This window comes from Centruroides vittatus, unplaced genomic scaffold, assembly GCF_030686945.1.
Source record: "Centruroides vittatus isolate TY-2023 unplaced genomic scaffold, ASM3068694v2 contig_900, whole genome shotgun sequence".
NCBI lineage: Eukaryota > Metazoa > Arthropoda > Arachnida > Scorpiones > Buthidae > Centruroides > Centruroides vittatus.
The window spans coordinates 3,214,096-3,241,998 of NW_027122591.1; the positions used below are offsets into that span (position 1 = coordinate 3,214,096).

Below are 27,903 nucleotides of genomic sequence, written 5' to 3' on the forward strand. Positions count from 1 at the left end.
TTAAAGCATTTCATGTTTTTTTAATTGCCAACACTTTTCCAATATCAAGTACAACAAATGTATCATGAATTTCTTTAAAGTTAAACAAATATTTTAAATCATTCATTTAAACTGTATATATTTATTATACAACAGAAAATTCTATTTATATACTTGTATATTTGGTTTGAAATCAAAAAATAAAATACATTTTTTTTTTTTGGTTTTATATTTTGATTCTTGCAAACAAAATAAAACACTAACAATGATAAACAAGTTTTTTGTTTTTTTTTTATCAAATTAAACTTTGATATACATACAAATAGTATTTTGACTTTTGATAAAAATCCCAAGAAAATTTTTTTTCATATTTAAAATGATATAATCTTTACTTGGTACTGTTGCAATATGCAATCAAATCAACAATCCCTGAAATGGGCAAATTTTTGCAAATAAGATATACTACTACTATGGACGGTTTCTTTGATAACAACAATGTTCTTCTCTAATTGCTTAAATATATATTTTCTTCTATGGAAAGAAAATTTTCAGTACACTATTTAGGTCCAACAAGAACAACAATGGAAACTGATATTGCTTTTGTTGCTATATATATATGTAATTGTACAGTACATATGTATAAACATTCCAAACAAAGAAGAAAGTTTATTGAATGACACTTTGAGAAAAACAAAAACTGCACCAAAAATACACGAGTATATAGATAAGGTTCGTTGTCATATGGTTAAAGTATGCCAAAATCTCTGTACAAATTTTTTTGTAGATATTAAAGTCATATTTTGTAGATATTAAACCTATGTATTTTGACAGGATGTTATCGACCTTGAGAGTGCCTTGTGGGACCACTTCTAGTCTGAAAAATAGAAAAATCAACAATTAATTCTAAAAAGTACTTAAAATATTATGTAAACTGACTGTTTTTCATAATAATGAATAACTCAAAATGAGTTATTAAACATAAAAATATCGTGTAATATATGTATAAGCAATCATCGAGCCTGATTTTGATATAAAAATCAAAGATAAAATATTTGATAAAGTTATTTAAAGTGAAAAATTTGAGTTTAACATGTCCTGAAATTAAAATTTGTTTATTTGTCACAATGATTATTATTACTAATTCAGTAATAATTTTTCAGATATTAAAATTGTAAATTTACAAAGTAGGTATTGGTATTTTTTTAATAATTCATCACAGCCTAGAACTGCAATAAAGAATACTATTAATGTTCAACAAAATCTTATGTTTTTCTATTTAAAGAATTTTAAAAGTACAGGTATAGCAGCAGAAATCATCTAGAACAGGATGATGAACCTTTTTGAGCCTGCATGCCATATAGTAAGCATACCTAGCTTAAGATATTTATGCATGCCAAAGTTTCAGATAATGATATTTAAAGAAATTAAATGAATATGCTTTAATTTGAATAAATGTAAAAAAGCTGATTGAAAAAAGGATGATTAGATGATAAACCAAAAAGATGATTTTAAAAAACAGATGATAAATTGAAATCATATAAGTTACATGCCACTTTGGGCATGCATGCCATTGGTTTGCCACCCCTGATCTAGAACCTAACCTTACTAATGCAGCAGGTTAGATTCTAGATCACAACCTTAAAGCAAATTATAACCTTCTATTTTTCACTGACCAGTACATATAAAGGTCTGAACATATTTAACCTATCATTTATTAAGTGCACAAAATAGCACTAGCCTAAAAACCCATGTGAAAGTAAAAATAATAAACAAAAATCCTTATTCATGTTTATTCTATAAACTTGAATATACTTGAAAAATGCTGTATTATCAGTGTTGTAAAGCAAAATGTAACAGTATCTCTTGAAACATTTCTCCCATCTTGGCACCAGTTAATTATACCTTGTTCATAAAACTCCACTTTCTGGGTATACAGCCAACTGCATATAGCCAATTAAATTGTTGCCAGCCCAATTTGTTCATGGAACCAAACAGATAAAAGTCCCAAAGGGCCAGGTCTGGGGTAGATACTGAAGCATTTCTCAGCTAAATTTTACATTTTTGGCACAAACATGGGACAGGCAGTGTTGTGAAGCAGTCTGACATTTTTGGTGTCACTCTTGGAATATTTGTTACAAAGGGACCCTGAGACCCATGCAACTTTAAGTCACATGGGTCGCAGCATTCCTGATTGGAAGAAAGTCCACTTGGGGAATACTATACATGTTTCAGAATACCATCATTAGAACCTCCTTTGCAGACTGGGTGATTATGAATTTCTTTAGTGGCAGGAACAGGTAGTGTTTCCACATTCTAAAGCATGTATGTAATATGGCAGTACATGGTTAAAAAGAAGTTTTTTAGAAGCTCCTAATTTGTTTCAATTACTAATATTTTTACTGTATTTCATTTTATACTTTTATTTTATGTTTCTATTATATTTGTGTTACCTGTTATATTAATATTTTTTGGTAGTTTTTCATTTATATTTTTTCTGGTATTTTTCCATGTTAATTTTTCATTTTAAATTTTCAATGTTCTATTATGGAACATGTAACTGTTGTCCCAAAAGTTACGTAAACTTGAGGATGGACTATGCAATAAGTTGAATACATCAGTTTGTGTTAAAATAAATAGTCTCAGTAAATTAGGGTGATTTGTGAGGATTGTTTATTATTTAAGTCTCTGATGAGTGTAGTGTTGTAGCATGTATGTAACTTTGTGCACATTTCACATTTTGCCTAGCGAACAAATTATTCACAAAAAAATGTGAATTATACTTTTTGATCTATCCATATAATAATAAATTTATTGGTAAAATGTTTAATAGTTCGAATTTATAATGTTAACAAAATTAATTTTATCAATCATTATTCATGTTAACATCTTGCAGCACTTCATATTTTGATATATAAAAAAAATATGCATAGTATACTTATATTTAGAGACAATTCCATGTGAAATTTAGATTAATAAATAGGCTCAGGGAGCAGCTGTACCCCATTCTGGGGTTTATCCTGAGCAAAGCTAGTATCTCAGGTAGTAAAATCTTCTGTAATGATTACTGTTTCCTTTCTGCATCCCATCTAAAGATTTCTGGATTCACTATTGAATACATCAGAGAAAATTAATTAATTAATTTAATTAATTTCAATGATTTACATGTTTTTCAAGACTTTCTAAATGTTGGGACTAATTGTAAAAAGTTTTTGAATATTTAAGTTCAAAACAGATGAGTGAGAACTTTACAATGTGCACAATAATTTTTTTAATCCATTGAACTGTAGAACTACAGAAGGAAACATTGAAATTTCAAATCATTGCTGTTTCTTATGATCCATTCTGTTTGGACTCTGAAGATGGAACCAGTTGTCTTGAAAACCATTCAAATGACTTTAAAAAGTGGATTCCTTAATATTGTCTAGCATATTTGTTTCTTCATGCCTGGTATTTCTGACACTTTAAACTAAACTACTATACTATAAAATAATATATAACATAAAATTTATTAAACCAAATTTACATTTTTGCATATAACCTTTACATCTGTGACGAATAACTTTTTCTGGATGCAGGCCACAAGTACATTTAATAGGTTTCCAATGTGGTGCGTGCATTTTTTTTTCTTACAAGTTGCAAGATTAAAGCCTGATGAATATCAATTTAGTGCTCTATAACATCCAGTGCACTAGGTACTAATATAACATATGCTAATAATATGCAAACTAGCAATATATTTTATTCTCGTCTTTTCATGGGTCCAATTTAGATTGAATGTCGTTCTTCATGAATATCAACTCAATTATGGTTGAATAATAGCATGAGGCAAAAAATAAAAAAATACTTTAAAAAGTAGTACTGTACTTATTTGTTTTCATACATGCGGATAGACAAAGATAAGATGTTCACATCTTTTCAGCCAGACCACCTACTATATTTCTAGGAAGAATTGAAAGTAATGTGACTGGTAAATATATTATTTCTCCAATTTTGAACAGTGTTAGAGTAAAACAATGTTGTAGAAGTGCCGTGTTATATGAAAGATACCTGTATAAGAAATATATTCAAGTTTATTTTAATGTATTTTACTCCTTGCCAAGTAAAAAGTCACTGACTGACTATATTTACAGGAATCAGAATTGCTGATTTTCAAGGGAGATTTCTCCACCATTCCTCAAACACTTGAAGTAATTCCAAATATCTTGTTCAAAAGAAAATTGTTTTCTTAGGTAGTTTGCAAAATTTAAAGATTTTCAATAAAGTGTTGCTGAAATATATGCAATTGAAAAGTGCAGAAATTGCCAAAAAAGTTGTATTTTCTTCATCTGGCACTGCAGACACTCAAGAGAAAAAACTACTGGGTCTAGAATGCTAAAGTTTTAAACTTAAGCTTTTCTCGTAATCTGTGAAACTTCCAGTAGATAGATCAAAGTTCATGGGAGGTTCCCATTGAACAATTTCATTTTTATGGCTTAATTTTATGCTTGAAAAGATAAAATTGCTTCAAAACAAATGTATTTTATTCAAAATGTTATACAGAATAACAAAAGCTCAAATTTATGCCAATTAAAACTTTTTATAATGATTTTACTAATGACATATCAAAAACATTTGATCAGCACTCTGCGATCGTTGATGAGTGCCGACCTGACTGTTATGTCATCATGTTCAGTTGCAACATAATGACAATTTAAAATATATTTAGACATAAATGTAGATGATGATGTCATTTCATTACATTATTACATTCATTACATCAAAGTTCATGACAATTTCCTTTACAGCAATTTTGTTAAACTTTATGATTATAGGCCTAAAGTAACATATAACTGAACCGTAGGTTCATGCGATCCTTCTCCCAAAGACCAGTTTTCTATCCTTTCAGAGTGTTTCAGCTGAGGCAGTTCAGTCACATATGACTAGGCCCTCTGTTCCATCTATAAGGAGATAGCCCAATGTAGTAAATTTTGTTTTTAGAATGATTTTCTCACTCCTTAGAAATGAAAAAGGCCCCCCTTGAGAAAAACTAGTGCCTCAGCTAAAACACCTGAGAAGAGAAGAAATCTACAAAACCTTCAGGAAGAGGGATGGCAGTTAATTTCAAGGAGACAGACTATTTTGTCAGCCTAAAGAGCACTATTTGAGCTCACTTAATTCAATACATTGTATCTGAAGTGCACAACTTCATGTGTTCAATCTTTAATTTTAAAAAATGTTATGTTCAAAGATTTTAATTTTTCATTCTTCCATTCATGTTCTATCATCAGTCAAATCTGTGGATGTCAATTGCAAAGTGGGAATTACACTTGTATGTTCAAAGCCAACTTCAATTCTTGAAACTTGAGACAATTTACAACAAAGTGAAACTAGATATGTTTATTTTATTGCTTTTTGGGATCAAATTACAATTGTATTTTCTGATTTTCAATGAAATTAGTCATGATTCCAGAATAAAAATGCTCACAACAAACAAAAATAATGACGTGAAAAGAGATTTGTTTTATCAGCTTGCATGCTACAAAATTCTCCCTTTAATCATTTCCACCACCTTTCATTTTTGTGCAGAATGGAGAAATCCATTTCAAACTGATGGGATTACAGGTAGCAATGATGTAAAGTCATGTGAATGACAAAGGTACTGCCTACCTGTGATGCAAAGGTGCAAAACTTTAATGGGCCAATGTGTACAGTACATACTTTCCAGTTTATTTCTTTGCAACAGGAGATAATTGGATAAAAACTGAAAGAAATATTTTCTTGTATTTGCTTGTACAGTACATTTACAGAACTATCAACAGTTTATTGACTGCATTTATGGGTTATGGCTATATTATTTGAAATAATTAGTTTTCATAGTTAACCCAATTCAGCATCTTCTGATTCAGTTATGTCTGTTTCAATGTCATTGTCAAAATCAGAATCTTAACCACCATCTTCTAGTTCAAACTCACAATCTCCATTTCAAGTTTTCCTAATTACCCTTTGATAAGCCCTCGACTTACAAACTTAACTGCGACTTTCCCAAGCTCAATATTTGACAATATTTAAAGTTTTACTTCTAAAAATGTTCTTATCATCTTGAAGTAGAAAATGCTGTCTGATTCTAGACAATTTGAAGAGGCAAAATTTTAGTTAAATTTCTTACTTGTCACTCTAAACTAAATTATCCTATACTTTGCAGTACTTCAATGTGCTTCATTTAACCTGGGATTTATTTGAATCCTGAGATTTAATTGAAGAAGTACAGTATATAAGCCTGCATTTTATTTATATAATCTGCACACACACACACATAAAAAATATATATAGAATATATAGCCTTATACATTCTATATATATTTATTTATCAAATATATTAAAACACACTTTGTACTGATGTGTTTAAATCAATATAAATAACTGTTGTAAAATTAATATAGTAGAATCTCACTAATCTGGTCATTCCATGAACAGAGGAGTGCCAGTTTAACAAGTGTCAGATTACTGTGTGTGTATTGGCCAAAAGGCAATGAATGATAGAACTTTTTACCATTTGGTAATGATTCTTTTTGAAGGCAGGCAGACAAATAATATAGTCTGCTGGAGTGCAATGTTGTAAGCAAAAATAAAACCAGAATAAATTGGAAAACAGGGTGTGTGATATGCTAACATTTTCATGAAAACAGTAGCACTTAATTTTCTATCACAGCCTTCAGTGGATTGTCTAAGTGCTGGATTAGCAAGAGTCAATTGTATTACAACAAAAAGTTCTTGAAATGACTTTCTTCAAATAAATATAATTAAATAAAATATAATCAATTAATGAAATTTATAGTTTGAGATCTAAATATAACAAAATCATCATCAAGAATAAGAGAATAAAACATAATGGAACTTTATTGAATAAAACAATGTAAATTTTAACAGTGCAGTTAAGTTACAATTTCTTTAGTTATTTTAGTTTTTCGTACAAAATCTGATAATTATGATTTAAAATTTATTCATTAGTTGCTATATTTCACATTAAAATAATGTAATTTGAAATAGTCAAATTAATTATTATAGAATAGTATTACTGAAAAAAGTTCATATTTTTATAGTTCGTATTAAAAATAATTAATCCATTTTTGTTTCAAAGATGAATATCTGAAATTTCAAATTCCATGCCTAATGATGATCATTTATAGTCGATGATGAACTTTCCTGTGAAATAAAAGTAACAGTTTATTGAATCAAAAATTGAATCTTTTAATTAAGTTTTATGCTAAATAGCCTTGAAATAACAGATTTTAGTGATAAATATTTCCTGCTTCAACAGAAAATTTTCTTGTTTACATAAACAATTTTAAATTTGTAATCAAAACATACATGAAAACAACAAAACTTTCAGTTTCTCATAATTCTAAACTTATATAAAATCTTATAATTTCAATTTCTGTTTAAAAAATAAATTGAGCATCTGTTTAATTAATCTAAATTAAAGTTGTGGGCTTGAAGTGTTATTTATTGTTAATTATAAGTTATTTACAAGTGAACATATGCTCAATAATTACTGATATTTTAAATTTGCAAGTAGCATCTATTTATATCACTTTTGTTTACACATAGAAAAGAAATTTGCATTAGGAATGTGAAAATACCAAAAAGTATATGTAGAATATATAATTCAAATATATACACAGTATCAGGGATCACTCTGGAAAATTTAAAAATATTGCCACCATTTCACCAGTTTTTATATTTTTTCACCATCAGTTTTACTTACTAATTAAACTGTCACTTACAAGGAGAGGGTAAGATGTTTGGGTCTCCAATTCAAACAAAACTTAGTGAGCACTTAGCCTTAAACACAAACAGCTCCTTGACCAAATAATAGGACCCACTTTTCAAAATTTTTACAACCTGCCCTCTTTCCCTATTCTTATTTTAAGCCATTCTATTGGACATCTATGGTCAATATTCTTCTTCTGAAAGAATATTTAAACTGATTCTTTGTTTTAGTTTTAAAATATTTCATATGTATATGGGTGGAATCCAGTCATCTAACTCTGTTCTGGAGAAAATTTTCAAATGAAAATGGAACAGTGGTCATAATTCGGTGTATGTGTATGTGAGTGTAACAAAACTGTGTAGATGTAGAGAGGGAGGTGAAAGAGGAGAAACCCTATTGAGGAATGGACTCACCATTGGTAAGCACGTGCAACCACATGATATGAGCTGGCAGTCGGCCAGGAGTGTCTTCCAGCAGGCAATCAGTCTGCATCATGTTTGCAACTAAAGAAGAGCAACATGGTACCCTGGAACGTTTGTGTACAGCAATCAAAGCTAAGTGGCCAGGAATGTTGTCCTCTGGAGTGCTTTTGCTCCACAACAATGCACTGCCACATACGGCCACTCACACACAGAGCATGCTTGCGAAGTTTCGGTGAAGTGTGTTGGAACACCCACCATACAGCCCCAACCTTTCACTATGCGACTTTCACATCTTTGGTCTACTAAAAAAAGCATTGCGGGGTCGACGTTTTCAATCAGACAGCAAAGTCATGGACACTGTTCAAAACTGGTTTCAATCTCAGCCAAACTCTTTCTACGAACGAGGTATTCACCACTTGGTGCAACAGTGGGACAAGTGCTTGCATAATTTTGGTGATTACATTTGAAAGTAAATAATGGCTACTGTTCTGTTTTCATTTGATTCACCCTTATAATTAATTATTCAGAATATTGAAGGCAGGACTTTGTTTTCATAAGGTAGGTTATGAACGATGGCATCCATTATTTAGAGGTGAATATAATAGATTTCCTATTTGAAGGGTCCAGGGATTGTAAAAATGTCCATTAAGTAGAAGTGTCCACTATTGGGGAGTGTCCATTAATGGAAGTTTCACTGTATATGCTCTCAATTTTAGTAGTGTCTTGCCCCTATACATCATACTTTTCCTGATGAAAATAGTGTCATACCAGTCATCTAACTCTGTTCTAGAGAAAATTTTCAAATTGAAATCATGACTGGTCCAAATTGAAAGTCACATGATTTCAATAGTTAACTAGGACCTCTTGCTCCTAAGCTTTCACATCTGGTCTCGACATTCATCAGTCTAATTCTGTTTTCAAGATTAAAAAAGGACAGATAGACAACAGAGGGAATGTATAGGTCAGCAATTTGAAAACTGCAACCCAATTAAAATCTGGTTTATTCAAGTTAAATAGGAATTGGATGTCAATAGTAGTTGGTTTTAAAATGGACACTACCATCTTCAAAAACACCTGTACAGAATGGGTTTTTAGAAGAAACTCTTTGTCAGAAATGTAGTATGATAAATGAAACTGTCCACAGTATTCACTTTGAATGTGTGGCACTATTTTGCATAAGACACTCAATGTTGGGGTTGGGAACTGAGCTTGACCTTACACAGAACCTATGAAAAGTCTCATACAATTTTCTAAGGAAAATGGCTTTTTTTTAAATATGGAATAATTTATTGGGAGAGCAATATACCAGTATTAGCACAGGAAGATATTACAAGAACTCTAATCCTAAATTAGAAGAAGACATCATCAATTCTAAGACATACTATAAGTTTAAAATTGATTTTAAAACTTTTTTCTTATGGACAGAAAAATTGAGTGAACTTAGTTTTCTTATAAATAAACAAGACTTTAGTTGTTTATATAAAAAAATTTCATTAAACTGAAACATTGCCAATAATTTTGGCTAGTAGCCAACAATTATAATGTTCATTTAACAATTAGAAGATAAGATAGATTCAATGAAATTCACATTATTGTCAATGAAATGGCATCATAACCACCTGAATGAATTTCAAGACAAATAATGCAATGAAATTATTATAAGTAGATGGGCAGATATACAGAATGATTCAAAAAGAAATTAACACTGAAGAAAAATTCATCTTCTATTGAATAGAATACATAATGGCACAAATATAAAGAAAGGAAAACTGTGGAAGTTTTTGACACAGTCACAGGTGTTTTGCATTTTATCTCTAGTCATTCTAGTTATCTCTATCTAGCCTATAGTCTAATTTGTCTCATACTCTAGCACATCTTTATAGACTTTCGCTACAGCTTCTGGAATTCATTCTTTCAGTTCAGTCATGTTCCTGAGTAGTATAGGTTAATATACTATATCTTTTACAAACCCCCAGAAAAAGAAATAGCAGGAGGTTAAATCTGGTATTTGTGTTGGCCATCACAGTAACTCCATGTTTCGAGCAACTATGCATCTGATTTATCATTACAGGAGTTTGGTATCCAGGCAATCACAAACAACATTATAAGTGTAGTGGTTGTTGTAGTGTTGTTTATATATGAGATTGTCACTGTCTTCTTAGATTTGAGTCATGAACCAAATCTGGAGCATGTCCAGACAGAAATGTCCAATGATTAATGATTCCAGAAAAAAAAAGTCCATAAACTTTTTCTCTGACAAGGCACAGAACATATTAATTATTGGTGAATCACAGATGTGCTCAACACACTGGTGAAGATTTTGTTTCCCAGATCTGCACATTGTGACAGTTCGCTTTGCCATTCAAATGAAAATTAACCTCATCACTGAAGATTAATCAAGCAGAAAATGCATCATCTTCCATTAGATTTTGCATGTTAATGGAAAATTGTCTGCAATAAGTTTTGTCATTATCTATGATGGCTTCAATATACTGCAACATATATGGCTTCAAATGATGATGTTGCCTAAACACCTTGCACACTGTGGGTTGTGGAATATCAAGGATGTGGAATCTCAACATGCTGATTTCTGGAAACTGTATTTAAATACTCCCTGAATCCATTCCACCTGTTCCACTGATGTTGCTAGTCCTCTTTTACTCTTACCTTTGCAAAGGCACATTCAAACTGATGGAATTTCTTCATTCATTCATAGTTTGTCTGTTGGACAGTGTCTTTGAACTAGGCTCAAATGACGGAACACATTGTAGTTATAGACTGTTCATAAAAAAAATGCTTTCTCTATCTTGGAGGCAGAAATATTTCAACCACTGGTCATCTAGTGTCATGAAAAAGAACTATAGGCAGCACAGACTATTCAAAACAACTCTGAGTTGCACTATCAGTACATACATCTCACACTAACATTTACTAATTAAAATAATAAGAAATTCATATTAGAAATTGTCAATTTCTTTTTGAATCCTGTATTATTTCTGTGTTTAAAGCTGTCACATAAAACACTATTTGTATAAAAATATGCAACATAATCAGTTTTAAATTTTAAATGTGTCAAAAAAAAGTATATTAATTGAATATTCTAACTATAAACTGGAATAATTCTATAAAGGAATGACATGCATCTTTTCTGCCCAGTAAATTTGAGTTATTAATGTTATTTTTAAATTTTAAATACTTAATTATTATTTATTGGAACTTTTAGATATACATAATCAAAGGTTGCTATGGAAAATTTTAAAAATTTGCCAACCATTTTGCCAGTTCAAATTATTTGTTGCTACCAGTTTTACTTACTAATTAATGCAGGTTATGGTAGCCTTTATCGGTTTAGAGTCTGGAAAGCAAAAAGTAACATGTTAAGCTATCACTTTGAAACAGGAATCATTTTGGAATAATTTTTTAATCAATAATTCTGAATAACACATTTGATTACAATGCTTAAACTGTATTTCATATGTTCTGTCATGTCAAAATTTTTATGCTTCAGTCTACTGAAAAAAGATCAAAGTGGAAAAAAAAAAAACCACTAAAAAATTCTCCAAATTTTCTGTCAATCATTACAAAATCCCCAATCTGGCAGTTTTCTGAAGTGAAGGTAGTTTTCATGCAATGCTGCCCAGCATTTCTGGAACCACTAGGTGGTATTGATTACACAAACATCACTTATTAACATCACTTCTGCTTTCCTGCCCAAAATTGCTGTGTAATGTCATGACATTGCTAAGTGCGTGGTGCAAGGGACTCCCATTGACGAGAGCGTAACATTCTACTGTTATTCCTAAGGCATACTTTGTGATCCAATTTTACACTGAATGTCGAAACAAGCATACTAGGATTTTTATCACCAGTATTATATTTTTATTGCCCCTTTAATAAAAATAACACCCAAGTGCTGATTTTGACTCTATGTAGTGCAACCTCTGCATAATTATTGGTCATATGTTCTGGAATATTATATAAAACTTAATGTTTTTAAACTGAAGAACATCTGTAATATATTTAGATGATTTCAAACAAATACTCTATAATAAACTTAATAAAAGATTTTGTTAGAACAAAGGTGTAAAAAGTTTCATAAAAGCAATAGAAAACAGTTATTTAAGAATTTAAAAGTCAACCAGGGTGTCAAGTTTTATAGAATACAAAGTGTTTTTTCCAGTTTAGTGGAATTATACATAGTTACATGTATTCATGTATAATTCCACCAAACTAAAAAAAAAAATATTGATGGCTACAACTACATCCAGAATATATATACATTTTGTTTGTTTGTTTGTTTGATTTGTTTGTGTGTGTGTACACATTTGTATATTAACATGCATCTCTGAACTTTGATGACATCTCATTGTAATTATAAAAAAGGTATTTATCATTTTCATTTTAATAAAATATCTATTTAATAGAGATATGGATATACTAGTATATCTTATGTATAAGTTTCAGATATACATGGTATTGGACATTACTACATTTCTCGATAAATAACATTTAAAATAAAAATATAGTCTAATGTTAACAAAAGAAAAATTACTGTACCTTTCTTTTTTCATCCTCTTGTTGTCTTTTTTCATAATGATTGAAATCATCAAAGATAGAAGTCAATGAATTATATGAATGAATAACTTTTAATACCTGCTTTCCTTTATCTGGAGGTACTTCTTGTGTGTCACGTGAATTAGTCACAGGTTTATTGTCATTATTTTCTAAACGAATATGGCGTAGATGTGAATTAGGAACATCTTTCACATAAATCCATTTGACTTCAAACTGTCCTTTCCATTTATCTTGTGCCCATATATTAGAGTTTGAATTATAATCAACAGGTGATGTCATTTCAGCCATTCCACAAAAATGTCCTGATCCGTTAACACTATAGAACAAATATATTGGTCCTTTTCCTGCATTTTCACGAAAAGCATTATCCAAACGTTTATTTCCATGTTCTGTAGAACACCAAATAGAATACTTAATTGAACGATGTATATCATCTTCAGAATATGATTTAATAATAAAGAATCGTGCATTTTTAGGATTAAGATCAAATTCTTTAGGATTGTAGTTATTTTCATTCTGAAGTTTATCTAAAACGGGTTTTGAATGTCCAGTGTTTTCAACATTCGACTGTGGTAAGTCAAAATGTTTATGTTTATTTCCTCTAGGTGAATTCCAAGGACTAGAATGAACTTTAGTTGTACATGTGGATAATTCTACTTTGTCTGCCAATCCTGTAGTATTTCCTTCATTACTTCCATTCTTATTCTCCCAGGTACCAATGTCCATGCTGGCAGAATTATGTTTAGCAGATAATACTGATGTGTGGGTTGCAGATTTTGATTTTGATTTTGTTTGTAATTTAACAGGCTTTTTTGCAACAGATTCCAAAGATATCTTTTTTGGTATAATAAATTGTTCATTTAAAGAAAATCCAGAATTTAATGGAAAATTACCAGCTTTTTTCCCAAAATGATTATTAATGTGATTATCAGTTATTGTCATTAAATCTGCTTTCGCATAATTATCTTTAAGAAAATAATGATTATTCTGAGGAGTCTGTAAAGATAAACTTTCCATCCGATGTTCTATATGTTTCATTGGTGTTGGATATGGTGGTGAATTATATATACTACGAGCAAAATAGTCTTCATGAATATCACCTTGTGCATTTGGTTTCCTGGGTGCAATAGAACTACCCCAGGCTGCTGAATAATCACTTCCTGTAGAAAAATAAGCAAATCCGGGATAATTATTATAACTTGAGGGAGTAACTAATCCATCTAAATAATGAGGATCTCTTCCTATTTGTCCTCCTAAATAGGTAAATGCATCACCACTGTTATTCCACGCTCCCTCATTTAGTCCTTGACAAGAATAGGTAAAATAATTTGGATAAATTGTGTTCTCTGCTGGCATACTTGAAGTAGCTGCCATTGTTGAATTGTATATCTGGAAAAAATAATCATTAAACATTCTTGAATTATATCATTATTATGTCCAATTATTTTTTAATGTGTTAATCTAAATTACAAATAAAAAGTCAAAGGGCTTTCAATAAAAACATTTTATTTAAATGAATTTTTAATTTGTGTATTAAAAAAGTTAATAGAAATTATTTAAGGGTTAGAGTTTGTGGCACAAGGGCCTAGGCAGGCCAAAGATTGCCAGGTCTAGCCAGAAATTATGTAAAAAATAACATTAAATTATAAAAACATTACTATCAGAATAAAGGATGTTTAAGAGTAAATTAAATATATTTGACAGTACAGCACTTTTCATATAAAACTGAAACATCCATCTTACTTATTTCTTTATTAATTTTATTAGACTTACTTAGTATAAAAGACATTAAAAAGATTTATGAAAGTGATTTAAATATCTTTCTATAACCTAATGATTAAGTATTGTTAAATGACTGAGACTTAATGAATGAACTCTCAGCAGTTTTTATTCCAATATTTTCAATAATTTAATCCATATAACTGTTTAAAAGGAGTGACTATTTACACATTATTATAATAGACAATATATACAATATATATTATATATTGTCTATTTAAATAACTATTAACATAAGAAAGCCAGATATTTTTTTAATTTTTATTATATGATCAGATGAATACAATTATAATGGAAAATAACTTTTATCATCAATATTAATATTATTTTCTGTTTAATTTTTTCAAAATGTTGTAATCTTTTAACTATCGCTATCCTGAAAAAAATTGCATATTTCAGTGTACTTTGCATTTAAAAATTTTTTTCCTATTGTCTTGATAAAACATCCATACAAAAGTTTTATTAGTAGTTTGTTTAAAACATATTTTTCTTTATTCCTTGCAATATTTAGTTGATTGTATCGACTAATTTGTAGCTTGAAATGTCTATTTTCATAATTTATAAGTTAGTTTTTTATAAATAATTTGTACATAATTGATAAATTTTTATGGTCCCTCAAAGTAATTTTAACAATATGTAATAAGAAATATGTCAACGAAAAAAAAAAATTACTAGTAGTAAGTAAAAATTATACAAGGTATTTCTAACCTAAGAGAAAAACTCAATTATAATGTCAACTTTTTATTCTGGAAAGCTTACCTTGCCCCTGCAATTAGTAGTAGTCACAATTTTCATTTAGTGACAGCTACACAAACAGTATACATCTGATACACTGGATTGTATTTTTTATTTATAAGAATGTATAATTAACTCTTCTTAAAACATGTAATGAACAAAAGTAATTATGCATTCTTATAAATAAATAAAATATAGTCCAAAGTGTATCAGATCTATACCCTACTTATACATTTCAAATTTATACTTGAATTTTTACTTATATTGACTCAAAGATCTAATCTGCATTTCTTACATATAAAATATATGTTTTTAAAGCAATATCTGTAACACAAAATCTGAGGAAGTACAAGACAGTAACACACATCCATTCATTTAAATAGATTTTTAAAAATATCAATTAAATCACAGCAAAAATGAATAATAATAGAAACATTTATAATTACTGTTTATAAAAAGTTTTTATCATGTAACATAAATAGATAGGGAAAAAGACCTTCATGTAATAAAATCTAGTTTGTAAATGTAGCTAAACATTTTTGCTTATACAAAAGTTTAGAGCATCATTGTAAAACAAATTCAAATATCATCATCAAAAGATGTATGTTATAATAAACTAGAAAGTGTATTTTCAAATAAAAATAATAAAAGGGCAAAAGATTTGATTGAAAAGAGCCTAAGTGCTTAGAAAACAAGGCATACCAATTTCATTTCAATTCAAAAATCTGTCAGGATTAAACAAAATATGTCATGAGTTTTGCTTATTTTAATATTTTAATTTTTTAATGCATCATCAATTATTTTTAATATTTTTTCAAGAGTCAATGGTTTTAATATTTGTTCAAACCATTAACATCCATTTGTTTTAATTCATGACTGGAATTCGAAATTGGCATATAATTCACCCCATTGCATAACCAGCACTCCCTTTGAAATTATCTTTCAAACAGGTAATCCATGGATTAGCCAAAAAAATTACAGTATTTTAGTTCTATTAAAAAAACAAATGTTGATATTTTTTATAATAAAACATTTATTTAATGTAAATATATTGTAAATAGCAGAAATCATCAGCAGCATGAAAACAGGAAATTCCCTATCATCATACCGGTATTTACTGAGAAAAGCTTTAATTTCACACAAATGTTTTCAACCTACTCTACAAGTCATTCTCAAGTGTTAAATATATGCTAATCATTTTGTAAATCAAACATTCTCAAAATAAACATTTTCAAACATTAGAACAAAATTTAGAAAAACATCTTGAAACATTACAAATTTAAATTAAATGAACATATCACAAAATTTGCACTGTATAAATATATTGTACAGCACAAAAGTATATTTAAATTTTTGCATTACATTTTCGTACATGAAATTATTTAAACAGTTTGTTGTTTAGAAATGGAAATGAAAATATTATATATCTATTAAAACTTTTGTTTTCTGTTATGTGTATACCAAAACAATTAAAAAAATGAAAATATGCATGTGTCATTGTTATAATGCGCGAGTACGAACTCTTGGTATAACAATAAAATCTTATTCATTTTCTATTTGTTTTACTTTTTTAAAAGCATGTTTGCATAAATTGTGGCCCACCATAATATTACGCATGATCAAAGTGGCCCGCGAAACAATTTAGGTTGGCTAGGCCTGATATAGAGCTTCTAGTCCACAATGGAAACAACCAGGTGGTGAGAACCAAGGTCCAACATATCTGGAAAAGATTCCACATGAAAAATCTAAACTGTCCAGATTCAATCCAGATCTCCAGAACAGTAGCTGATGGCTTAACTGCCTCAGCCATCACCTGTACATTATTAAAACGTTCTATGTTCTATGTTCAGAAAGAATGAATGACAGAAGTAGGGGTGTTTTAAACCCAAGTAATTAAAATAACTTCTTCATTTAAACAAATTATAATCATATGAATATTGTAAATGCTATTTCTATTAATATATTTATTGCAAAACACAGCATGAAAAAGCTAAATATGTTAATGGTTCGTATAAAAGAATTTGTTCCTAAAGTTTTCATTTATCTAAAGAAATTTATAAACCTTTACAAAAGAAATTAAATATTTTTACCTGATTTGGTTGAGTTCCCCACCTATCCAATCTTTCTTCTTTTATTTCTCTATTATTTCCTGCAAGAAAAATAAAAGTTATATTATCACCATAATATTGTTTATAAATATATTTTCAAAATATTCTTTCTCTCTATTTTCAGTTGTTTCTTATTTTAATATTATTCTTTTTCTTCCACAATATTTTTCTGAGAAATCCAATAATTTGTGCGCACGCTATTTTTAATGATTAACAATTTCTCTGAATTAAGAAGTGATATTAAAATTTCTTTTTAAAATTATTCTGTTATTTGTTTATTTTGATGCTTATAAGAAAGTTTAAATACAGTCTTTTAAGTCTAATTTAACACTTTCAAATGGGGTAAGCTCTTGTAAATGCCTGTGCACTGGGGGTTATTTTTTTTAAAATGATTTTTAATGAAATATTTGTCATGATATTTTAGAATTTGTTTCTTTGTATTTTTGTTAACATGAAACAATTAACAGAATAATCATTAAAAAGAAAAAAGTTTTAAAAAACTTGAATAAAATGGCCTTTTTTTAAATGTAAAAAACATCTAATATAATAGTATGGTATTTACATTGATGGAGCTTAAGTCATATTCAATTTCTTTGGTTTCAGCATCAGCTGCTGAAACCAAAGAAATTGAATATCATTTAATGACTACATATTTCTGATGTCAGATTTTCATTTATGAAATGTAAAGCTTTATTAACTGATAACTTTCTGTGTACAGTCATGGTACAAAACATCAAAATGTTAAACAATACATATTACTTGCAGCATGAAATCAGGAAATTCCCTATCATCATACCGGTATTTACTGAGAAAAGCTTTAATTTCACACAAATGTTTTCAACCTACTCTACAAGTCATTCTCAAGTGTAAAATATATGCTAATCATTCTGTAAATCAAACATTCTCAAAATAAACATTTTCAAACATTAGAACAAAATTTAGAAAAACATCTTGAAACATTACAAATTTAAATTAAATGAACATATCACAAAATTTGCACTGTATAAATATATTGTACAGCACAAAAGTATATTTAAATTTTTGCATTACATTTTCGTACATGAAATTATTTAAACAGTTTGTTGTTTAGAAATGGAAATGAAAATATTATATATCTATTAAAACTTTTGTTTTCTGTTATGTGTATACCAAAACAATTAAAAAAATGAAAATATGATAAAAATGATAATTTTTTCATTAAACACTTCCTACATTGACAATAGATGAGTCTAACTGTCTAGTTCCATAGAATAACAAAATTGAATAAGTAAGACTCATCCTTTGTCTTTTAGAGGAAAACTGGCTTGATGAGCAAGACTTAACCACAGACCAAGAAAATGTTTAAAATAGTAATCAATTTCCTAATTCTTATCACAATTCCTTGTAAATTCATATTTTTAAAATCCATATTTAAAAATTTACAAAGTTTAATATACTAATTAAATGCAGTATCAAGTTTTAATTTGATAATAGACTTTAAAAAAAATTTCAATTTCTATTATGTATATACTGAAAAATTTCAAAAAATTAGATTTGAATTAATATCTGAACATTGTGATTCTAATAACATTTTTTAAAAAATTATGTACACACAGTATAAAATAAACCAAACAAAATTTAAAAGAAAGTTAGTTTGTTCTTTACAGAATTTTTTGATTTATAATCTCAGTAATGTAAACACTACACTTTAAAAAAATGTTCTTTTTACTAGACCTGCTCTTCTGGACATTATTAAATTTAACACATTAATAATGTATAAAGATCAAAAATTTCATAGCTTATATTTAAAACTGTCTATTACTGTACTTACTGATTGATAATTAAAGCTGATTTAGTAATCATTCCTAATAAAATGTTGTATTAAAATCATATAAAGACAGGCATTCAAGAATATGGTGTAGCAACTATAGATTTGGCAATTCTATAAATCTATCAGTCTTTCAAATAGATACCTTAATTTTTATAAAATAAAGCTATCAATTTTAATATGTGAGTTTCTGAAAGTTTATGTTATAAACATTAATTTTACTTTCCAAATCGATGATATTATTTCAGAACAATCTATATATCGGACAGAACAGAATTGGATAAGTTGTGGAAAAGGGAAATTCCCATTTTTTGAATATTTGAGTCTGATGATGTGAAAGAGGTTCCAACACTTGTTTTATCCAATAAAGAAGCTTTGACTCCTAAAATCTGTAGCATTTGTGTTTTCTACTGAAATCACAAGGAGTCATTATACTCAGAAACTAGCTGTAACAACTAGGACACTCAAATACATTTTTAATATTCTTTAAAATTATATATTTCTTTACTTTAACAAATACAACAAATAAAAAAAATACTATTTAAATCCTATAGTTTGTTGCTTTAGCAACATTAATAACATTATATTACAAATATATGCAAACTTTTATATTATTTTTTGGATTTAACAAAATTATTTTTGACTTACCATCCATATTTAAAAATTTATCGCTTACAATGTTTTAGTTACTGAAGGAGTATCTGAACTTACTTCAAAATTACTTTATATTATGTGAATTATAGAGTAACTATAAAGTATTTGTGAAATTATTTGGAAAAATTTCGACTTAAAATGGCCAAAAAAGAAAACATAATTCAAAAAATACATGAAATCATAAACAAAATAACAATTACAGTTATCATATTATTAATGGGTATAATGTTGAAAATATAAACACAAATTTAAATAATTATTTTCAATTTTAATTGAAAATATAAGGATTTATCAGAAAATAAAGATGAATTACAAATTATAATTTTCATATCATGTACAGTTCCCATTCAAATTAACATATAAAACAAGACATCAGAACAAGTTATTATAGTTGTTTCTAGCTATAACATGGTATACGTATTCTGATGGATTTTTATATAATAATAAAAACAACAAATCTGATGGAAAAAGTATGGTTAGGAACACTAATCTGTATAATCTCTCAAAATAAAAGTTAAGTTTTTTATTACATATGAAGTAATGGATATATTTTTATGTCAACCTTTTATAACACACAGATTTAGCACATGTAAAAGTATTGATCCTATTACTACTCATAGCACAAGATTAACATATTCCTTCTCTGCAGCTTCAAGCTTCTCCTCAAAGTCACCTCTCGAAAATTTGTATAACAGAATGTAACAAAAACATCTGGACTGTGTTTAAAGCAATATAACTTTTGAACTCAAAAAGATAATTTTAAAATCTTCATGTCAAAAATTACATGCTCAGTTACATTACATGATATTTTCAAACATTAGTGAGTCATTTCAGAAAAATGGCTTAAAAAGGGGCATATTAAGAGCACATTACACAAAAATAATGAGAACCGAAAAAAACAATGGGATGGTGGAGCATTTTTTAGCTGAAGGCCCTAGTAAATCAACTGTATATGATGAAACCTGTGTAAACCAGACTCATATGGTACAGAATATTTTTTTCCGGTATGTCAGGTTTCCATTTTGAACAGGTATTTTTTTTTTAACACAGAAAATTGCCGCATTTCTAAGAATTTTTCCCATTTACGCAAATTTCCATTTTATTAAGGTTCTGTTTTGGATAGGTTTTACTATGAAATATTTTAAAGAAGTATGAAATATCTAGAGCATGGAAAAGAAGGCCAGGAAAAAGAAGAAAGCTGACAGATTCCAAAACAAAAATTTTAAAGAAAATTCTAATCCCTTTCTTAACAAGCATCATCAAATGGTGATTTTATCTTTTGGCCTGGCAAATCATCATCTTGCTACACAAATTTAATTGTGTGTTCCTCAAAGCAAAAAAACATTTCTTTTGTACCCAAAGAACATAATCTATCAAATCTGTCACAATGCCTGCCAATTAAGAATTTCTTTGGAAATTTGGCATGAATAGTTTATTGACTGTAAAATAATTTACAATTCCCTGTACCTGCCAGAGGCACAACCAGGGAGAAAACATACAATTACAATAGTTTACAATTGAAATAGTACTGAACATGGACGAGTACAGATGCAACAGAGTGGGAAATCACAGAAAAATGAAAGTACAGTATCCGCGCATCAGCTTGATGCCCGGAGAGGACGTACACAAGAGAACAGGGGGCAGTGCTTATGCCCGAAGTGGGAGACTTATCCCAGCCTGAGAAGGAGAGGCTCAGGGTTAATCAAAACCCCTTCAGAGATATTGAAGGGAGGAGAAGAACAATTGGCCCGTACCCAAAAGCCCGTGAGGTAAGTCAATTAGCTTCTCCCAGGAGAAGTTTGCAGTTGATCATTACAGTTTTCTTTGCTATGTTTTTGAAAATACAATAAATTTCCTGGTTCTTCCAAATATCGTGTAGGCCACATGGCCAAGTAATGTTTATCTCGCTCAAGAGAAGACAAAGTTCGTTCCTTTCACTGCTGGTTATTGGACAATCGTAAAAATAGTGGCTTGCGTCATCCTTGATCATACAGATTGGGCAGTTCTCATTGGTGCGGTCTGTGAATCGGGCGAGATAACTCGCGAACTTTCCATGGTTGCTCAAGAATTGCGATGTGAAGTGATTAGGGGTGTACCAGTCGATTTTTAGGAATTGATTGATGTCGGGTATAAACCGATAAGTGATATGATTGTTATATTCATTCCAGCGTAACTACCAATTGTTGATGGCCTCCTCCCAAAGGAGTCTTTTCAGGGTGCCCTTGCTGATCCTGTTATAATCAATAGTGATGGTGTTGTCTAAGGCTGCTTCTTTTGCAAGGGCATCTGCCCGCTCGTTTCCCCTCGTTCCCTGGTGAAAGCGCACCCAGCTGATCTGAATACGATTAGGGGAGGTGTCTATTTTGTTCCTTATGTTCACAGCAAGTGGATGTAGCTTGTCAGAATAGATAAGATTGAGGGCCGAGAGTGAGTCTGTGACGATACCGATTTCTAAGTTGTTGTAGGTGTTATCTGCCCAGTCCAGGGCCTTGCAGATTGCCAGGAGCTCGGCCTGGAAAACGTTGCAGTTATTGTGCAGCCTGTGTTTTTGATGGTGGATTTCTTGATTATCATCATATGCCACGAAGGCACAGCCTATTCCACCTTCGATGCCAGAGCCATCGGCATAAATTATGATTCTAGCCGCCCTCTGGTGGTCAGGGTTGCAAGAAGTGTTTGCATAGCTGTAGATGGTGTCACAGTAGGGGTGGTCTTTTTCCAGGTCCTTTGTTTTGAAGATGGTACTGCCAATTTGGATATCTTCGCCCATTTTTGCTTGCTGCATCTTACGTTTTCGTGTGATGTCAATGTCAATGGGCATTTTGCGTGCAATAACTTGTATGCTGTAGTTACTAGTAGTCCGATAGGCCTTCGTAAGCAGCATCAGAGCACGTCGCTGCGCGGACACCAATTTTCTCTTCGGGTGAACCTCAGAGGCCGCCCAGCCCCAAGTGCCGCACCCGTATTTGATGATAGGAGTAAAAATACCGTCGTAAATAGTTGAAAGGGCCGCAGAGGAGAGGCCCCAATCTCTCCTGGCCACCTGGGCAAATGCCTGAAAGATCATGCCAGTACGGCTTGTAACTTGCTCTATATGAGCATCCCACAAAAGTCTGTGGTCCATCACTATGCCAAGGTACTTAAGAGTCTTCTCTACTTTGATGGTGTTCCCATTCATTTTAAGGACCGGTGTTCTTAGGTAGAGGTTGCCCTTTCTCGGTTTATTGTAGACTATTGCCTTAGTTTTGTTGGCATTAAAAGACAGTTTATGTTCGGAGCCCCATGTACTTATAAGATGTAACATGCGATTGCCCTTGATCTCAAGGTCTGCTTGAGACCTGCCCCCGTGGCATGAATAGTGTATGAGAAGGGTTGATGAGCAAAAAATACTATACAACTGATCCAAAGAATCAGATTTTCACTAAAAAAAAAAATTGACACAAAGGCTGTCCAAGAATTGCAAGTCTATCAAAACAAACTTAAGGCATATTGCCGACCATGGGCATATGATCACGTTCATTAATTCTATACTATTGTAAATAAAATTTCTTTTAAGTGATATATATTTAATAGTTACTTCAATTTTTCAAAAAAACATTATGTTTTAAAACAGTCTAGATTTTTTGCCTCACTCTGTTATAAGCAAACACAATTTTGCATTTTTAAAAAAATTTCATTCTCTTATTTTCAGGAAGCTTCAATGAACCACAGAATCTGACAGAATAAAACAAAGCCTAAATGCAAGTATCCAGATACTAAAAAAAATGATGATGATATGTAAAGTAACGACAATATTATTCTGTCAATGGAAAACTTTAGAGAAAAAGCTGAACAATTCAGACACAGCAACTGGGTCATACCAGATTCAAAACAAGTGGAAAGAAACATGGAGAAGTTTCCATATAATCTGACAAAAGTGTAAAAAAGAATGATTGCATGAAATAGTTTTAAAAAAGTTACAAAAAACTGTACAGAACTACAGTACGAGTGACACTTTTAACATAGACAAAATGGGCTTATTTCTTAATTTGCTGCCATATAAAAGAATGGTTTCAAAAGTAATCATGTTGGAAAGGTAAGAAACTCAAAGAACATGCAACTCTTCTTTTGGGAGTGAACATGACAGGTAATGAAAATCTGTCATCAAATTACCTTTTATAAACTAACAAAGAAGCAGAGTGGAGAAGATTATTGAAAACATTGAATTATAGACCATTTTTGTATATTTGAAAAATTTAGTAAGTTATATCAACCTGAACATTTCAGACATTGCTGTACATTTTGAATCAATGCTATACACTTCCAACTTGTATACACACACTTTAATTTTTAAATAGTTTATCTTGCCTAGTAGTAGTGGCAGATCCAGAACTCCTCAAAGAGGACTTACTCAAAAATTAAAAATACTTGAATAATTATAAGTACCTTTTATACAATTATAAATACACTTTTCTTGCAATAAACCATAATTGTCATTATAAATGTGTTGAAAAACATTTTGAAGTTCAAACAAATAAATTTAAAATTTTTTATATCAATGGCTTTAAGCCCTCCTAACAGACTCCTGACTAGAAGTTGGATTGACCTATTGATTCCATTTATTGATTTTGCTAGGTGAATGACAGCTGGAGAGACACTTAAGAACAATTTGTGAGTAACTAAAGAGCAATTTCCAAATGATTGGCATTGCTGTGGAAAGAAGCTCCTTTCATAGATGTTGCTGAAGATTCAATGTGAAAACCTGCAAAGATTCAATGTGTTGAAACCTGCAAACATCAGGTGTTGCTTTAAAGTCTAATTCTAAAAGATGTTTGCAACAACTTGTTGAACGATTGTGGCATTAACACACATTAGTCATGAAAAGTATAAGTGAAAGCATCTCACATGTATAAGGAGTTGTAACAAAGTGAATAATTTTTCTCGATCATATCACTCTTGATTCCATCATCATTCTCCTAACATGTAACAACATAACAATCACACCCCTACTTTCATCCCAGTCTTTAGTGTATTCAAATAGATTCAAATTTGTGGAATACCAGCATGCTGGATTATCATCAGCTACTTTTCAAAGTTTGCTGGATCACCAAACATTCTGGATTATTGAATGCTGCATTAACAAACTAAATTTTGTTTTTTTTTTTTTTTTAAAGTTTGGACTAAATCCAAGTCAATCTATTAAAAGCTATCTGAAAAAATTAAAAAAGTAATATATATAAAGAAATATATAATCCTACAAAATATTTCTAAATACACTCTTCTAATTAGTGTTAGGAGATAAAATTTCATATCACGTATTTTTTCTAGCATACTTGCAACTTGTTTATATCAGTTTTGCTTCCCAGAGATAGAATATGCTTTCTTCAAGTATTCATTTAAATAATACACTTAAGAGAAGGAAAAAAACACTATGTATTGAAAATTTGTTTATAGCTACAAGGTAGAAAACACATATCTGACATTGTTCTTATTCATATTTTATAATTTTTTATTACATAAAACAGTTGAATGTTTTTGAAAAATTCATGAAACAAAAATCTAATAGAGAGACATTCAAGCTTTGACATCCTAGATTTTCTGCAACTTTTACTACTTTGTACCGGCACAGTTTCATAAATATCCTAGATTTTGCCAAAATTTTAACACATTTTAGTACACCTTTTTCACTAATGTATAGTAACATTACCAATGACATAGTAACATGCCAATGAGTAGTAGTTAACAAAAAATTATTGTTTAAACGTTTTTATATGCTTTATATATCAAATTCTGTAAATGTACCTTAACGAGTAGGCATGGATGAGTAAGGAACTAGATTGAAAAGCTTCACATTATGGATTCATCTTGCTCTTACTAAACTTTTTCTAAATTTTGAAATGCAGTGAATTATTAAAAAATATATCTGGCCCAAAAATACTGTTTTGTAATTATTTAAATCATTTACATATTTTTAAACCCATACCAAAACATAGTTGGTTTCATCAAATCTCAACAAATACTATAGTGTAGAGAGCCCTAGACAATAATGTATTGCAAAAGATACCATATAAATCTTCCTTAGAATAGTACTCCCTACGTGGACTGCTGTTCTAAAAATACTGATATGAAAATTGTTTAAATGAGCGCTCTGTTAACAGGAATTTAACTCATTTAAAACATAGTGGAGAAAATAGAGAGCATGCGAGTGCTTTCTTAAGCAAACTCCTCCCTTATCATGCTTTATAAAGTGGACTTAACTATAGTAGTTTATTATAGAAAGTAATATATTTTTAATTTTATAAAAAAAAAATTATACGTATGTTTGTTTATATTTAATATAAATAAAATGCATGAACCAATTTCTTATTCCTACACTTTTTTTATGGATGTAGAATGGACTATCTATTTAAGAAAAATTAATATTTAAGCTGTGACACCCTATTCAAATTACAATTATGAAAGCTAATAGAGATATAATTCCAAATTTATCTTTCTAGTTTAGAAGTAGCTATCTAAATTCTGCATCTAATCTACTGTTTTATATTAAACAATATAATTTTAATATATAAAATTTACGTACTTTCATTCAATTTATTGTCTATTTTACTATGGTTGCTTGTAATAAAAAAAAAAGAATAATAATCCAGTAATTTTTCTATTCGAAATTGGTAATTAGAAAAAAAATAAAATATTTTATTTCCACAAATAAAATTTAATTTCCCTTTCTGTTAATTATTACATACATTCAAGACAATTTGCAATTGTGAAACAATATTAAATACATTTCAGTTTGTATATAAATGTGTTTATAATTTCACATTAATTATTGTAAATATAGTTTTATTTTACCTTTAAGTTTGCATTTTTAATTCATCCAAGTTTATAGAATTTGTTACTTTTACAAAGATGTAATGTTTAGTCAAATTATTATTTACAAAACATCGAAATAATCCACAACATATGCAAACTTCCACAAAAATAGAATAAGAGACAATTGTTTTTAATAAATAGTTTTAAAAATTTTTCAATAAAAGATTTTTAATAAACACGTGTAATTGTCAATGTTTTAAAAACATTTTAATGAACATAAATAATCTTCATCTGTTCTCAAGAATTTCACAGTCTCGTGTTATTAAAGCAGCGATTCTCAACCTTAGCTACGCGGGGGGGGGGGGGGGGGTAAATATAAATAAAATTAATATTTTGAGACCCCCCAACCAAAGGAATAATAACAGTAAGTCTTACTATTACTAATTGAATTTTGACTGTAATTATAAATGTAAACAAATGCAACCATCAGATTAATTTCTTTTCTTTACATGTGTATTATTGTAAGTAAAATGTTTATAAGTTTATAATAAAATATTTTTTCTCATAAAATGATTTCGTTATTGTTTCGCGACCCCCCTTTAATATCACCGTGACCCCCTTGGGGGTCGCGACTCCCAGGTTGAGAAACGGTGTATTAAAGTATTGTATACGAATAAATGGAATTTCGTCGTCGTTGTTTGGTTTTTATTGTTATTATTATTATTATTTTGAAACTTTTCGAAGAAGAAAACGTATCATTGAGTAAAATGTAGTAATTATAATAATAAAATTAATACGATTTTTATCTGATTTCAAATTACGCATTTACCTGAACTTATTTGTCCTTTAGCACGTTGCATTCTGTTTTTATTCGATTGAAAAATGTAAAAGATAAAAGAAAAATAGTAATAATTAACATTTATTCAGGATATTCTATATTTATGTTCAAAATATAAGCTTGTTTCGTAACAAACCCTCTCAGTTTAACTTCATATTTGACTCAGACGATTAATACCGAATGTGATTTGTAGTCAACCATTTTAAAGAGCGTCATCATTTTTTCGTCATCGGCCGCCCCTTTTATTTTGCGCCATCTATATTTTTCATTTTTTATTAACAATTATTTTTACTTTTTATTTTTGTAAATAAATAATTAGAAAAATTAAAGTAATATTTTTTAGAGTATACTGTTTATTTATAATTCGTTAAATAATTAAAAAGTTCATTTTTGTTTTTTATCGCTCCAGGTTGTTTTTAGCAAGTTCATTGTGGGTTCGGTCAGAGCCACAATTGAGCGGCTGAGTG

The 27,903-nt window shown here is 29.6% G+C and overlaps 1 protein-coding gene across 3 annotated transcripts; it reads right to left on the reverse strand.

Moving 5' to 3' along the window:
* On the reverse strand, window positions 1-27,683 carry LOC136984067 (YTH domain-containing family protein 2-like). Of its 3 annotated transcripts, XM_067280993.1 has the most exons (5): window positions 27,573-27,681; window positions 27,428-27,459; window positions 17,331-17,389; window positions 12,709-14,115; window positions 1-853 (listed from the first exon to the last, which is right to left on the reverse strand). In XM_067280993.1, the coding sequence occupies exons 2-5, from the start codon at window positions 27,456-27,458 to the stop codon at window positions 815-817; spliced, it is 1,536 nt and encodes a 511-aa protein (XP_067137094.1). In that variant the 5' UTR covers window position 27,459; window positions 27,573-27,681; the 3' UTR covers window positions 1-814. The 3 variants fall into 3 exon arrangements, with proteins under 3 accessions (XP_067137094.1, XP_067137096.1, XP_067137095.1); XM_067280995.1 differs by lacking the exons at window positions 27,428-27,459; window positions 27,573-27,681 and adding an exon at window positions 19,804-19,851; XM_067280994.1 differs by lacking the exon at window positions 1-853 and adding an exon at window positions 7,090-7,161 and having other exon boundaries at window positions 27,428-27,683.
* Between the last annotated feature and the right edge of the window lie 220 nt (window positions 27,684-27,903).